At 43.2% G+C, this 17,022-nt stretch overlaps 1 protein-coding gene across 2 annotated transcripts in view; it reads left to right on the top strand.

Annotated features, from left to right (window-relative positions):
* BORCS7 (BLOC-1 related complex subunit 7) overlaps positions 1-16,771 on the top strand; it is a 195,249-nt gene extending 178,478 nt beyond the window's left edge. For both annotated transcript variants that reach the window (XM_073555770.1, XM_073555764.1), the window contains 3 exons: positions 3,027-3,169; positions 7,586-7,711; positions 16,642-16,771. In XM_073555770.1, coding sequence (XP_073411871.1) covers positions 3,027-3,169; positions 7,586-7,711; positions 16,642-16,740 — 368 coding nt within the window. In that variant the 3' untranslated portion in view covers positions 16,741-16,771. The remainder of the gene's footprint in view (positions 1-3,026; positions 3,170-7,585; positions 7,712-16,641) is intronic.
* Positions 16,772-17,022: the final 251 nt, after the last annotated feature.

Below are 17,022 nucleotides of genomic sequence, written 5' to 3' on the forward strand. Positions count from 1 at the left end.
TGTTGTGCTTGGAGGACACAGAATGCTGAGTTGAATCCAAAGAACACCATACCTACTGTGAAGCATGGGGGTGGCAACATCATGCTTTTGGGGCTGTTTCCCTGCAAAGTGTCCAGAACGACTGATCCGTGTACATGAAAGAATGAATGTGGTTATGCATCATGAGATTTTGAGTGCAAACCTTCCATCAGCAAGGGCACTGAAGATGAAACGTGGACGTGTCTTTCAGCATGATAATGATCCCAAGCACACCGCCAGGGCAATGAAGGAGTGGCTTTGTAAGAAGCATATGAAGGTCCTGGAGTGGCCTAGCCAGTCTCCAGATCTCAATCCCATAGAAAACCTTTGGAGGGATTTGAAAATCAGTGTTGCCCAGCGACAGGTCTAAAACATCACTGCTGTAGAGGAGATCTGCATGGAGGAATAGGCCAACATACCACCAACAGTGTGTGCCAACCTTGTGAAGACTTACAGAAAACATTTGACCTCTGTCATTGCCAACAAAGCATATATAACAAAATTTTGAGATGAACTTTTGTTTATGACCAGATACTTAATTTCCACCATAATTTGAAAAGTAAATCTTGCCAAATCAGACAAGGTGATTTTCTGGATTTGTTTTCTCATTTTGACTCATAGTTGTGGTCTACCTTTTTAAGTGGGGGAACGTGCACAACTGGTGGCTGACTAAATACTTTTTTCCCCACTGTACCAATGATTATCGGTGGGTTGTTCCCCTTCATTGATTAGGTACTTACCATGTACTTGTTTAGGGATTAATCTGATTACAGAGAAAACAGAAAATAATTCAGCTCACCCCTTGATTGTTCATCTTGAACTTTCATCAATCCGAGCACAGACACGTTTCTGCCAAGGCCAGTAGAAATGCTTCAAAGGAAAAAATCCAGCTCCAGGATTAAAATTCAAATGTTTTATTTGTGCTATTAAAAACTACATAGCTGCTATAATCACTAACGGCATGTCCAAATCAGACTACCGCATGGGGATTGTCCAAAGAGGCTCTGTACGCATTTCGAGCGTTACCAGCTCTTAGACTCAGAGTAACCTGATTACACTTCAACTGGCTGCATTACTCTTGTATTACTCTGCATACTTTTCTCATTAATTTTTACCTTTGATTTGCGGTTCTACATTCCTGGTCTTTTCCTGTTATCACCCTACCTTCATGCTCTGTATTGAATTTTTAATATGCTTCAATAAAGTGTTAGCTTTTATGATTCTAAATTGGTTTTTGGGTGCTTCTTTTCTTTATATGCTCTTTAATTGGAATTATCTGAGGGGCCTTGACCTTGAAAAGGCTATTGTAGTGGGAGGCAGCACTATTTCTGTGTGGTCGCACAGAAATTATTAAGCGAGGGTATTAGCATTGCAGTTCAAGCCCCCCCATTGTGATTTTAAAAGGCAGGGAGGTACAATCATGAGAAAAACTAATTACAATATTTTTGAATTATTTACTTTATGTAAGGACATCAAAAAATCTGGTTCTTAGAAGGTCTTAGAACAAGACTAATTAAACCGTGTAAATTATTTATATAACAAAAACTAGAACTAGACAAAAGTGCAGAAACAGTGTGTGAAATAAGTAAGTACATGCTCACTGCTTTCATAGGCATTAAGAATCTAAATAGCTGCCAGGTACTGCTAATCAAATGCCCTGGATTAATTTTTATCAACAAGTGTGACCACCTCCCTAAAAGCAGAAGTTTATGCAGTTTGCTGGTCTGGATAATTTAACATAATGTCAAGAAGGAAAGACATTAGCAGTGATTTTAGAGGAGCAATTGTGAGGCTCATCAATCTTGGAAGGGTTACAGGGTCATTTTCAATCAAATTAGAGTCCATCATTCTACAGTGTTGAAGATTATTCATAAATAGAAAACATTCAACGCAGTGGACAATATTCCCAGGAATAGACATCCCAACAAATTCATCCCAAAGTTAGACCGTACAATGCTGAGAGAAACTGAAAGCAAAAAAATACCAAGAGCTATAGCTCAGAGTCTAAAGGTCTCAGCATGTTAAATGTTCTCATTTATTATAATACAACTATAAAAAGACTGAACAGATAGTTTGTTTCGAAACATTGCCAGAATAAATTCTATTCTTTTTTAAAAGAACGAACGGTTAAAGATTGCAAAGTTGCATCTGAACGAACTACAAGTCTTCTGGAGACTAAATGGAGATATTTTTGCCATAATGACCTGCACCACAATTGTCAAAAACCAAAGACAACCTATCAGCACAAAACATCATAGAAACTGTCAAGCACTGTGGTAGAGGGATGATGATTTGGGCTTGTTTTGCAGCCACAGCATCTGGACATCTTTCAGTACCTGATTGAGTCGGCCATGAAATTCTCTGTATACCAAAGTATTCTGGAGTCAATTGTGAGGCCATCTACCCAAAACCAAAAGATTTGACAAAACGGAGTCTTTCACAATGAGGACATTGATCACAAACACAGCACAAATTGTACATAATAATAGCTGAAAAAGAAAATAATCAAGGTATTGCAATGGCTAAGCCAATTGCTGTGTTGGGCCCTAAAGAAAGCTGTACATAAACAAATGTTCAGAACCCCAATGAACTTAAACAACATTTTAATGAAAAATATACCAAAATTCCTGCAGAATGATGTCAGAGACTGAAAAAGTAATAAAGAAGACACTTACTTCAAGTTACTGCTGCTAAAGGTGGTTCTACAAGATATTGATCCATTGGAGGTACTTAATTTTTCACACCGTATTTCTCCATTCTGGCCTAGTTTTGGTTAATTAAATAATGACAGTATGATTAATTTGTGCTGGGTTGTTGTTCATCTGAGGTTGTATTTACTTAATTTTAACGACTTCTAAAGACCAGATTGTATTATATACTTAAAGCCGTAGAACTCAAAGAGGACGTACATCGTGTTTCTCGTGACTGTATGTCTTTGTAACTGGAGTTAGTTGTCCATTCTGTGTGTATAGGAACCTAATGTGTTTTTTATTTTTTTTAATTTTTAGGTGACCTAAAATTTGTTTCTGCCACATTTCGCCTCTTCAAGCTTCCCCAAAACTGTGAAAAGCAGAAGGGCATGGTGATTTATAATGGAGGAATCGCTGGCTGTGAGAATGATTTTCGGTTTGATACAAACTTCATATTCAAGGTACCACGTAATTGTCATTTTTTTTCACCTTATAAAAATATGGAGTTTTAGTGTCAGTTTAGCTTATTACAGAACCGCATAGCCTCCATAAGGCTTTTTTACAGCTCTGTGCAACTTGGAGAATTACAGTGCAGTAATACGGTCATGATATGAGCCTTCAAATAGTTATTACAGAAAATGGCATCCACTTTTTTCTTTGCAATTTAAATGATTCATATAAAGGGAACCTTTTTACATATGGAAGTGGTATGGCTGTTTTTTCCTCCACTAAAAATGGTAACTTTTTTTTTATACACATCCGACGTGCCAGTCTTGAGAAATGTAGCATATACGGAATCTTTCAATCTGGTTGGAAGTGCACTGGGAGGCTGTCAATGCACTTGGACTGCTTCTTTCCCAGTGCTTTTCCAGTTATATTTTTCAGACTTTACTCCCTTATATAGCGCCATTAATAACACAGTTCCTTACACACACACAATCAGCACTGGCCCCATTGGGGCTCACAATCTAGATTCCTTATCAGTATAGGTTTTGAGTGTGGGAGGAAACCGGAGAACCCAGAGGAGACCCACGCAAACATGGGGAGAACATACAAACTCCTTGCAGATGTTGTCCTTGGTGGGATTTGAACCCAGGAGTAGAAATGAGCAAATTTGTTCGGATTTTGGCTCCGAATCTGATTTTGACATATTCAAGCCATATTCGAACAATATTCGTGCTGAATGTATGTCTTATGATCGGTTCCGAACATATTCGGTAATTTCTACTCCCATTGACTCTAATGATGTTTGGTTGTGTTCGACGAATATTGTAAAAACAATATTTGATTCCAATCATATTCGGAACAGAATCCGAACAAATTCACTCATCTCTACCCAGGAGCCCAGCACTGAAGTTCTAAACACTGAGCCACCATGCTGCCATATGACTTCTTTGCTATATTACTCATGAGTGGCATATTGCATTTCTAGAAAAAAGGTATAATTTTATTAGGAGACTAAGGGCTTATTCAGAGGTCTTTTTTTGCGCACATGTTCTAGCCGTGTTCTTTAGGGATTGAACACACTTACCTAGCATATTCTATAAGGCTATTCACATGTCCTTTTTTTCACGAACTGCAGGATAGGAGAACGTAAAGAAACTTTTTTTTCCTAATCTGAGAAAAACTGATGAAAATTGAATGACACTGAACAAAATCACTAATAAAACTAGGAACGTTTTTTTTAAATGAAAAACAGACGTCTGAATGAGCGCTAAGACCTACAGATGCTATCAAAATTATTCATCCAAGTTAAAGTAAAAGCACTCTGGGCACATCTACAGTTGTGATCAAAAGTTTACATACCCCAGCAGAATTTTTGCTTTCTTGATTTTTTTTCAAAGAATATGAATGATAACACCAAAACTTTTTCTCCACTCATGGTTAGTGGTTGGGTGAAGCCATTTATTGTCCACCTACTGTGTTTTCTCTTTTTAAATCATAATGACAACCCAAAGCATCCAAATGACCCTGATCAAAAGTTCACATACCCCATTTCTTAATGCCATATATTGCCCCGTCTAACGTCAATGACAGCTTGAAGTCTTTTGTGGTAGTTGTGGATGAGTGGATGAGGTTCTTTATTTTGTCAGATGATAAAGCTGCCCATTCTTCTTTGCAAAAGCCTCCAGTTCTTGTAAATTCCTGGGCTGTCTAGCAAGAACTGCGTGGTTGAGATCTCCCCAGAGTGGCTCAATGATATTGATGTCAGGAGACTGAGATGGCCACGCCATAACCTTCACTTTTTTCTGCTGTAGCCAATGAAAGGTCAACGTGGCCTTGTGTTTTGCATTGTTATCATGTTGGAACATCCAAGTATGTCCCATGCGCAGGTTCCAGGCTGATGAACACATCCCCAAAACATCAGCAATCCACCTCCGTGCTTTACAGTAGGAATGGTGCTCCTTTCATCATAGGCCTTGTTGACCTCACTCCTAATGTAACGTTTATGGTTGAGTCCAAAAAGATCAATTTTGGTCTCATCACTCCAAATTACCTTGTTCCAGAAGGCTTGTCTCTGTGCTGTTTTGCATATTGTAGGTGAGATACTTTGTGGCATTTGCGCAGTAATGGCTTTCTTCTGGTGACTTGACCAAGCAGCCCATTTTTCTTCAAGTGCCTCCTTTTTGTGCATCTTGAAATAACCACACCGCTAGTTTTCAGAGAGTACGTTAACAGTCTAATGATAATAGCAGCAAATGTCTAAAATAAATGAACAATATACACAAACTTCATAAAATAGATGAAGAAAAAGGACGATACGATGCAAAATTAGTGCAAAAGATAATCTTTATTTAATATAGATTAAAAAATGGATAAGAAATTTTAATTAACTTGCTCATTTGATGGACTAAAGTATATGGAAAGACAATTTGCGCATATGTGACAACAAAAATCAATATTTAGGTACAGTCATGAATGAAATTTGTTCCAGAAAATGAAGTATTTCTCCCATAAAATTATTGCAATTACACATTTTGTTATACACGTTTATTTCCTTTGTGTGTATTGTGAGTAACACAACAAAACAGAAAAAAGGCAAATTTAACATACATTAACACAAAACCCCAATAATTGATACCCTCACCTAAATATTTGGTTGCACGCTCTTTGGAATAAATAACTGCAATTAATTGTTTGCAATAATCATCAACAAGCTTCTTACACATCTCAACTGGAATTTTGGACTACTCTTCTTTTGCAGACTGCTCTAGTTCTGTCATATTTGTAGGTCGCCTTCTCCCAACAGCAATTTTAAGCTCTCTCCACAGAAGTTCAATGGGATTTAGATCTGGACTCATTGCTGGCTACTTCATAACTCTAGCACTTTGTTTCTATCCATTTCTGGGGGCTTCTTTAAGTATGTTTGGGGTCATTGTCCTGCTGGAAGATTTATGACCTAGGACGCAAACCCAGACACTGGGCACTACATTACGACCCAAAATCCATTAGTATTCTTCAGATTTCATGAGGCCTTACGCGCACACAGTCAAGGCACCCAGTGCTAGAGGAAGCAGAACAACTCCAACACCTCTTTGAACCTCAACCATATTTCACTGTAGGTACTGTGTTCTTTTCTTTGTAGACCTCATTCTGTTTTCGGTAAACAGAATAATGTGCTTTACCAAAAAGCTCTATCTTGGTCCCATCTGTCCACAAGATGCTTTCCCAGAAACAAAATGTGTGTAACATCAATAATTTTCTGGGAGAAGTACTTCATTTTCTGGAACAATTTCAAGAGTGCCAACACTTTTGGCCATGACTGTATTTGAAGGTTTGCCAAAAGATATTTCTCACATCCAACACTTAGATATAAGCTTACTAACTAAAAGCACTAACCTTAATATGATATTCAACTTCAGCTTGTACTTTTAATTGTGTCAATTGAATGGTTAGGAGAATGGTTCATCGAAAAACAAGACTGGAAGAAAAAGCGAGTATTTTGATCTTATGAGAAGTGTCCGGCCGGTTGCACTCGCTCAGCAAAAGGCTACTCTTGTGGTACAAACTAGAGTGCCGGGTACACAATTGGGTGACATATCAAGGTGACATCACACAACGCTGTATCTGGATCACATGTTTAATTTCCTGTGTGGAACTAATAAATATTGTAATTAAACAATTAAATATAAAAATGTTTTGAAGTTTTTAAAATTAAATTAAATCCTATTTTATTGAAAAAAAGTTGAATGAAAAACAAATCAAACACTCTCCCAAATATACATTTATGGAATCAATGAATCACACAATATGTCAGAAGAATAAAAAACGACTTGGTGAACGCCATAAAAAATCTATGCCAGAATTGCCATTTTTGTTTATCTAACCTCACATAGAATGAAATAGGAAAAACAATCAGAGTTGTATGTGTTCCAAAATTGCTCTGAGAACATGATGACCCCCCAAAAAAAATATTTTTAAAGTAATTTTATCTTGTGTAAAATTAGTAAAACAACAACAACAAAAAATAAGTCAGGCATTACTGTAATGGGATCAATATTATAAGACTATACCTATATTTACATGATGAATGCCAAAAAGAAAATGCAAAAAACTTGTGCCAAAATTGCTGTTTTTAGCTTGTTTCTTCAATAACAAAAACCATGAAGAAAAAAGTGCCCAGAAATGTCTCACAAAAATTACGACCCACAAAATTCTGTCTAATTCTAAATAAAGAAAAGCGTCTCCGTTAAAAAAAAGATTTAAAAACAAGAGTAGGAAACCATAAAAAAGTTTAAAAAAATTTAGTGTCATTATTGTATCAACCTTTAGAAAAATAATGCATGTTAATTATACTGAATGGTGTTTAAAAAATAAAAACATCCTTGCCTTAACTATTCTAAGAGAATGTGGAAATGCCATTTATTCTTTTTTAGGAAGGAGAAGCTACAGCGGTGGATGAAGATATGTGGAGCATCTTGAAAACTTCCAGATTTTCAGATGAATTTTTATTTCAGCCCGTGGGAAAGGGAAACGCCTCCGCAAAATGCTGCTCTCAAAAGGTGAGATATAGGTTTCTTTACTGCTTAGTGTAGAGCTTTTCTTATGCAATGGTTTCAGTTTTATTTAAATAATGCTTAACAACACTTTAAAGAAGCACTCCCATTAAGTTTTGTATTAATTATATGCATTGCTGTGCATGTGGTGTGGGTGTATTAATATACAGTACTCACCTTTCTGATGCTCTCTCTGGTGTCCAGTGCTGCTCTTCTCCTCTTCTTCTGTGTGATGTCACTGCTCTGCTGAGTATCCGGGTCTACGTGACCCGGGTGGTCTGCGTGATCCAGAGGTGGCTTTTGCAGTGTAAGTCTATGGGGGTTTCATTATAAAAAGAGTCTTCTGGGTCATGTATAGAGCATAGAGTTAGACGGCTAGTCAGAATTGCCGTGATGTCACTGAGAAGAGAAGACCGGTGCTGGACACCGGAGCAGCAGAAGGGGGGTATATTAATACACTCACACTACATTAAATGTAAGTACAAAAATTTAATGAATAAAAAACTTAATGGAAGTGCTTCTTTAAATGAAAAAAGTATATAACATATTGGCTTGCTAACAGTAAATGAGAAAATCTTTGTTTATATTCAAAGGTTAAAGGGGTGGTCCAGCACCTAAAATGTATTTTCAAAATATCTATCCTCACACCTTACCTGCTTCTTTGTATCTAGTTAGGGTCCCGTTACACTTAGCGATGCACCAGTGATCCCGACAACGATACGACCCGGTCAGGATCGCTGGTGCATCGCTAAATGGTCGCTAGTGAGCTGCCAAACAGGCAGATCTCACCAGCGACGTAGCAGAGATAAGCGATCCGTTGGCGGTCGCTCTTACCTGTCACACCGCAGCGATGATGACGACTTCCGCCTGCAGGATGCCAACGAGGAAAAAATGGCCCAGGCACTTCGAGCGCGATTAGCGATATCCAGCAGGGGAGCCGGTCGCAGGTACGTGTCACACAAAGCGAGATCGCTAGCGATATCGCTGTTGCGTCAAAAATCGGTGACGCTTTGGCGATATCACTAGCGATCTCGCTATGTGTGAAGGGGGCTTTACTGTTTCTGTACTTCCTGTGATGTATTATTTGAGAGGAGTCTCGAATGTGACATCACAGGAGGCTGGGGCTGCACTCACTCCCGCAGTGTCCATCGCCCCTCCTGGAACAGGAAGTCACAGATGGCAGCACTGAAGTTACTCACTAGTTTCTTGCATCGCTGCCCCCTCTGAAGAAGTCCTGGATCCTCGGTAATGGGCACTGTGACAAATATGAGTGCAGCTCTGGCCATCTGATTCTATCTGTGACACTGGACTGAAAACTAGGCTGCTGGGAGGAAATTAACTTTATTAAGTTCATCAGTCAGTGCAGAGCCGGTTGTCAGTCAGTGCCGGGGCGTGCTTACAGCAGCCATTCACTATGTACTGAGTGGAGACTGAAGCCGTGATGGCTGCTCCTCTATGACTGAAAGCCGAAGGCTCCTGGGAGGAATAAAGTTCACTTTCTCCCTGTAACCGATGCAGCGGACTCACAGCTTTAGAACACTATTAAACTGCAGATTAACCCCATATCTGCAGGTTAATAATGTTTTGGGACATGACAGGTTTCCTTTAACTGGGATGGAAGCTTGGCTTAAAATATGCTAATGTGCACCAAAATTTTGATGCAAAATTTGGTTTTGAAGGGTTTTTTTTTTTAACTTTAAATGGACTGTCAGCACAGGATGACTATTCAAACTAAGTCCAGCCACTCGGAGCTTCACGGTGGAGCCAATCATTTATATACACCTTCCCACCTATCTCCACAACATCTTCTTTGATTGACTGCTCTAGCATCAGAGAGGGAGGAAACAGATGGAAAAAATCAGGTGGAAAGGTGTGTGCAAATGATTTTCCCCGGGTCCTGGACTTGTAGAAGCGCATTTACGCAAAACGGCCGTCGTCCTCACACTCCTTACATTCCACTCTCCTTTTCCCTGCCGAAAATGTTTTAAAGACTTGTGTGAGGTAGCGCTGTCATCTAGTAGGGGATCACTCGCTTGGCAGCGAACAAAACACATCCGGCACCAGGTTTTCCATAAAAACATAGCAGTCCATGTGGTTTATTCACCCTCATAAACCACAGCAGCAATGTACAACAGCTTCATATCACCAGCATAGCATCCATTAAACAGGCTATTCAGCCCCAGTGTTATCTCACCCGTCAGGGTTCCTTATGCGGCTTATCAGGACGTTTTATGTTAGTTCCCTCCAGGGAGCTCTCAGGCACACATCGCCCTTGCACACGCCCAGCCACTCCAACGGCTGTTAGTGAGGAGATCCTTCTCCTCACGGGACCTTCCAAACTGGACCAACCTGGTCCCAGCATTCACCCCCTGTGACCTATCCTGGCTACGTTATATGGTCCGTAGCCACACCCACTGGGTCACATGGCTATGACCTCATCACAGGTCCTTCACCTACTCACATAGCCTTTTACTATAGGTGCTATCAGACACACCCCTGGGTGGGTTTGTGGGCATCTAGAACCCGCCCATCTCTCCAGCTGCCTGAAGGCTTCTCCCTAACACATAGGCACGAAAGATCAGCTCTGCTGATCAGCACATAACCAAGCCTTCATCTCAAAGCCACCCACTTTGAGACACACCACGGTCACTCCGTATTCTGCCACTCATCCTCTCTCTTGGGACATCCACACAGCGCCCCCTAGTGGACACAGTGGTCATTACACCACATACCCCACCCCTCTGTTCAAACTTGTGGGGTTGAACACACAATCTTACACCAGGATCTCGAGACCGGGCACACATTACACCTTGCCCCACAGGTCGAGAGAACCGTCTCCATCTGTCATACGGCCTCATCTCTGCATTAGGCCTCCCCCGCCCCCAACGGTGAGAATATCGGTCGTTGTCTTTGACCCTCCAGTTGCAGTCTGTCTGCGTCATCAGACACTGTTTAGTCACCACCCTCCTAGAGTGCGCTTCATCACCTGACCATTCTCCCACTGATCGGCTCTCCCGGTTGGTACGGTCAACAGTCTTAATCGGTCCTACTGTTTGGCCTGAGTCTGACTCATTCAGCATCTCACAGGAACTAATGTCTCTCAGCCTCGCACGGCCCATCGAACTGCCACTTGCTGACATTCTTCGGCCACCTGCCATGTCACTACTTGGAGGAACCCTTCGGGTCCTTACATCTAGGGTTGGAGGTGGCCGCCACCTGATATTCCGTACTTCTTTATTAATTCGCTGACGGTCCAGCCACAACTGCTCAATTTCTTGCAGGTACCCCACTCGATACTCCACGAGCATCCGAAAGTCTCTCAGGCTCTCCATGGAGCCAACCACGATGATGGGAATTCTACCCACTTCACTGGATACCTGGTTTTCATCATCAGGAGGGATCCTCACCCTCACCACACCGGAGATATTCACGAGGTCTTGCATCACCTTCCCGGATCTTCCAATGATTCTCCCAATCAGAGCTTTGGGTACTGGAACCACATCTTTCCGCAAACCCAACCGATCCATAGCCTCTCTTGCTATCTGTAGGCGTTGAGCAGCCTTCACATTACTCTGCCTAACCAATTCTTTGACACGTAGACACTGCAAATGCATCTCTTTCAGGACAGCTACTCGGTTTGATGTATCTTCTCTGGCTGATACTATCACGAACTGCTGAGTCTCAGGTGCCCAGTGCACCTCACACGCCTTGACCGCCTCCTTTAAAGCCTCATGTACACCTTCCTCCGCACAGGCGTCTTGCATGTCTTCTGAAACGTCAATCACAGTCTTGAAGGACATGGTCTTGCTCTCTTCCAGGCCAGGAGGCTCTGGCCTTACCACGGACACTTCCCTCACTACAGTTGACCCGACTGGGTGACTGTCTTCTTCAGTTCTTAACTCATCAACTTCACCTGGTTGGATCACTTCATGACCCTTGACCACTATGGCTACTGGCAGTTCTGTCTTATTATCACTCACGCTCACCCGCGGTAAGCCTTCATCCAACTTCTCTCGCAGAAGACTTTTTACTACTCCTCTGAGTTCCTCCATCTCTTCCTTGAGGTTCTTGTTCACACTTTGCCAGGTGGACAGGTGTCCTCTGAGCTCCAAGATCTCTTTATTGAGCTCCTCGACACTATGCTCAGCCGTTTGTCTCAGGACTCTTTCTCGTTTGACACACTCATCCACCTCCTCTCTGAGGGCCTTATTCAGTCCTTGCCACGTTACCATGTGGCCTTTGAGCTCAGAGACTTCTTTCTCTAGCCCTGCTATTCTGTGCTCCCTTTCTTTCTCAGAGCCAGTGTCACCCCCAGAAATTAAGTCATCCCTCCAGTTACTCACTAACTGTGTGACTACTTCCGCCGTCTTATCCACCATGTCAGCGTCAGTTTTGTCACGAGATGTCTGGTCCGTCCGTTGGGCTGACGTACCCCTTTTCCCGGTCACTTCCACCTCTGACCTTTCCACGTCAGGAGCCGTCACCGTCTTCGTACTGGTTAGCCCAACAGTAGGAACGTCTCCACCCTCGTGGCATATATCATCAAACCTGACAAAGTACCGGCCCTACTCCAAGGCATACACTAAGTCTGATGGTATTCTGCCTCCTTGGCACTCACTGCCTTCGAGACCCTCAAACATTATTCTGTCTACCTCATAGTTCACTGTCACCCCATGTGCACAGCGAACCTGGACCATTTTCTCGGTCAGACAGAAAGTGAGAGGAGTTCCTACCAGCGTCACCTGACCCTTTGAGTCCAACCGTCCCGAGATCCCTTCCCGGTGTAGCATCACGGAACACACTTGCGGCCAGTCATCACTCGGAAAGAATATCCCACATTCTGGAAATGACATACATGAACACTGCAGTTTCCCAGACATACCCACTGAGCCAACCAGTGCTGCCATTTCTTCACACTCGGCCCCTTTCTGGACCACCACCCCAATTTGGATCACCGTCCCCCTCTGGGACTCCACCCCCTTTTGGGTTACCACCCCAATTTGGGACTCCACCCACTTTTGGGACGCCACTTCTTTTTTGGTTACCATCCCAATTTGGGACTTCACCCCCTTTTGGGCTACCACCCCGATTTGGGTCACCGCCCCCTTTTGGGACTCCACCCCCTTTCAGGATCTCCCCATGTCTGTTATACCGGTCTTCTCAGACCACAGTTCACACCACACAGTTTATGTCTCTTACGATACCAGACAAGTCCTTGCTGGCACCACCACAGCTCCTGCTGTCACCGATCACCGGCACCACCGGCTGCTGTTCACACACACAGCGGCTGGAGTCACTGCAGCTCCTGCTGCGCCATCTTCGTGGACCCGCCGATCCACCGGAAGCCGCTTGTCACCTTCGTGGCCCCACTGAGCCACATCAAGCCACTTGTCACCTTCTTGACTCCCACTGAGCCACCGCAGGCTGAGTCGAGAAAAAAGAAGAAAAAACACACCACAAAAAACCCAAAAACTCACGTGTCCTGACAGTGTGCTATTCAGGACGCTCCTGTCTCCACCTGAGACCGTCCAACACACAGGGCGCACCGGGTGTGATTCAGGGAGCGACCCTCCTCCCAGGGTCTCCCCACACACCGGCCTCACCAGGTCCAGGGGCTCGGCGGGTGCTCTTCAAGACATCTGTCTCCACCTGAGACTGCCCAACACTCGCGCCTCACCAGGTCCAAGGTCACACCACGTGCTCCTGGGATCCGACTCTGCTCCCAGGGCTGACCTTCCAGGACCTTTCCTCACTGGACCCTCCAGGTACACCGTCTTCCTCACTGACCCAGGTCAGTACCACACGAACAGCTGTCCGATACCTGTGTCGGCCACACGGGTCACCGTTTTACTCATTGACCCAGGTCAGTACCACACGAACACCAGTCCGTTTCTCCTGGGGAAGCGGCCGCACTTAGCTCACAGATCCGGACAGTGCCTTACTCACTAGGCCACCCCACGGTTTCCAAAACCACAGCCGGACAGTGGCTTCCCCACTTGCAGGCCGTCACAGGCTTTGCTCACACGTGGCCAGTCAGCAGCACATCACACGGCTTCCACAACCGTCAGCCCTCCTGGCTCAGCGTTGCTCTTTGCCACCAAATTTTGCAGTCCTTTTCCGTTGCTCACAGCAACAAGGCTACAACACTGCCCATAGCTTCTCCACCAATTGTGAGGTAGCGCTGTCATCTAGTAGGGGATCACTCGCTTGGCAGCGAACAAAACACATCCGGCACCAGGTTTTCCATAAAAACATAGCAGTCCATGCGGTTTATTCACCCTCATAAACCACAGCAGCAATGTACAACAGCTTCATATCACCAGCATAGCATCCATTAAACAGACTATTCAGCCCCAGTGTTATCTCACCCGTCAGGGTTCCTTATGCGGCTTATCAGGATGTTTTATGTTAGTTCCCTCCAGGGAGCTCTCAGGCACACATCGCCCTTGCACACACCCAGCCGCTCCACCGGCTGTTAGTGAGGAGATCTTTCTCCTCACGGGACCTTCCAAACTGGACCAACCTGGTCCCAGCATTCACCCCTTGTGACCTATCCTGGCTACGTTATATGGTCCGTAGCCACGCCCACTGGGTCACATGGCTATGACCTCATCACAGGTCCTTCACCTACTCATATAGCCTTTTACTATAGGTGTTATCAGACACACCCCTGGGTGGGTTTGTGGGCAGCTAGAACCCGCCCATCTCTCCAGCTGCCTGAAGGCTTCTCCCTAACACATAGGCATGAAAGATCAGCTCTGCTGATCAGCACATAACCAAGCCTTCATCTCAAAGCCACCCACTTTGAGACACATCACGGCCACTCCGTATTCTGCCACTCATCCTCTCTCTTGGGACATCCACACAGCGCCCCCTAGTGGACACAGTGGTCATTACACCACACTTGAAATAAACTTTGGATTTTACAGACCGGTGAGTGCCACCCTTTTTCTTATTTTCTTGAACTGCCAGTACTGTTTTGTTTTGGGTGGGCACCCAAGAGTCCAGGTATATATGCCTACATTGTTTTTTGCGAAAATGAGGACGAGTGACCTCATGGAGATCAACATCCAACACTGCGGAGACACCATCACATGTTTCTCAACGCAGTGATTCTAGAGCAATGCCCCCATCCCTTATGGGAAATATGCAGTCTTTTTACTAGGCATTGCTCCTACTAGCCAGTTTCCTACTCCACACTGATGAGGGGCAATATCCCGAAACAGCTGTCTGTGGATGGATACCATGTTTTGGCATAGGTGGTTTCCTTCATTGGAGACTGCCCTTCCCGTGGTTGTTCCTTCCCGGTGAAAGACCTGGCTAGTCATTGCTTGCGTTGAGAAACATGTGATGGTGTCTCCGTGGCTGTTGATTTACAGGTTTTTACATTGTTTTTTGGTCTCCAAGTTTGGATATTGTGTTTCTGTTTAGTTTGTTTCATTCAAAGGTACAACTCATCCGAGAAAAAAAAAAAACAAACAACAAGCACTCATGCATCTATGTGGACACAAAAAAGTCATAGCCCTGGGGTGAAGGGCTTAACATTGATTGCCTATCCTTAAGATAGGTCATGAATGTCTGATTAGTGGGGGTGCGACACCCGGCACCCCGCCGATCAGCTTTTCCCAATTTTAGCGACAGCTGCAACTGCTCTGTTGCGGAGCTACACAGCTGCGTTGACTGTATAGTGGCCGCAACTGGGTACTGCACATCTGTCACCTATTCAAATCAAGAGGAGGGGCACTATTCCGCCAATTAAGCCGTCCCAGTCGCCGCCAACAGCTGATCCGTATGGGTGCCAGGTATCGTACCCCCCCAATCAGACATTGACCTACCTTAGTCCTGGACATCCCCTTTAAAATAAACCAATATAAAGTAGTCTAAAGTTAAATAAAAGTGGCTAAAGGTGCACCAAAGCTATCAGCTAGCGTAAGCTACAGTGATAGATTAGACAGTCTGAAAATGTCTCAAACTTAAGTTTGTACTGTCTAAATATTGGTCAGGATACGTAAATCTGCCCCATTGTGTATTGTACAGGATGGGCCTTGAAACACAACTCACAATTGTTACTTTTTGAGTTCTGCAATAGATGATACAGTAAAATTTGGCAGATGTGCAATTTCTTTTTTTCTCTTCCTTTTGGAATATCGAGGTCTATAGAAAAGAACTGTGCGTACTAACACATGAGAAAGGAATGTTCCTTGTAAATATGCAGTATCGTACTCTGACCTTGCTTTGTGCTGGGCTGCATGATGGAAAATGAACATTTAAAGGGCAAAACACGTTTTATGATAGAAATACTCCATTAAAGGGTATTGCTAGGTGTAAACATTAATGGCTGGAACACTGCTGTAGGTCTGTGTTTTCACTGCGGTACCCAACACAGCGCCAATTTTGTCTGCGTGGTCATATCTGGTACTGCAGTTCAGACCTATTTATCTGAACAGGACACAGCTGGGGTAATAATATTACGTTGTACAAATGAGTACCGCATTGGGCACTGTATGCCCTTCTTTATTCTGCTGATCTTTGGGGCCATAGATTGTTTTTTTTCTAATCCTCATGACTTATTTTGTCGTCAAGTTTTTTGGGGACGCTCTGTATTGAAATATCTGCAAGACTTTGAGTCTATCGGCCTGGCAACAGAACTTGTCCAACATCTGTGATATGAGCAAAACATGCTTAAAAATACGTGTTCTCGGCAGCACATAGTTTTCTGTAAACAGGCGGTGGTTGGGGCATCTACGCCCAGCACTATCAGAGGGGACAGAAAGAGCAGCAGCTCCAGTACTGATTGAGGTACAGATGAAATGATCTCAGGGTCCCTGTACTCACTGTAGCTAAGCTGGTCACTGATTTTATTTGTAATAATTAAAAGAAAAAAATCCAACTTCTTGCTTCATTTTTCATCTTTGTTTAATGCATTTTCCGTTTAGGAAATCATCAAGGATCCATTTCACCTGGCAGAGGAGCAGAACAAACAGCCCTTACCTTCCAGTTACAACAGCTGCTGCGGACCAAAAGGATGTTGCTAGAAAGAATTAATAAAAAGGCGTGGAAACGATGGATCATTTAGTCTTATTAATTGTAATATGTTATAATACAAATTTCCAGAAAATATTATAGATGAAATAACCAATAGAATAATTTATTTTATTCCTAAATATTTAGTAACTGAAAAAATAGCGAGTGACTGTTGATATTTGCCTTACTTTAGTAGATTTTGGGCATTTAAAGGGGAACCGGTCATATAAAATAGCTCCATTAACTTACAGATATGGGGTTAATCTGCAGGTTAATAGCATTCGGACACCACC

The sequence above is a fragment of the Dendrobates tinctorius genome, unplaced genomic scaffold, assembly GCF_039654945.1.
Source record: "Dendrobates tinctorius isolate UK_male_01 unplaced genomic scaffold, ASM3965494v1 ptg000230l, whole genome shotgun sequence".
NCBI lineage: Eukaryota > Metazoa > Chordata > Amphibia > Anura > Dendrobatidae > Dendrobates > Dendrobates tinctorius.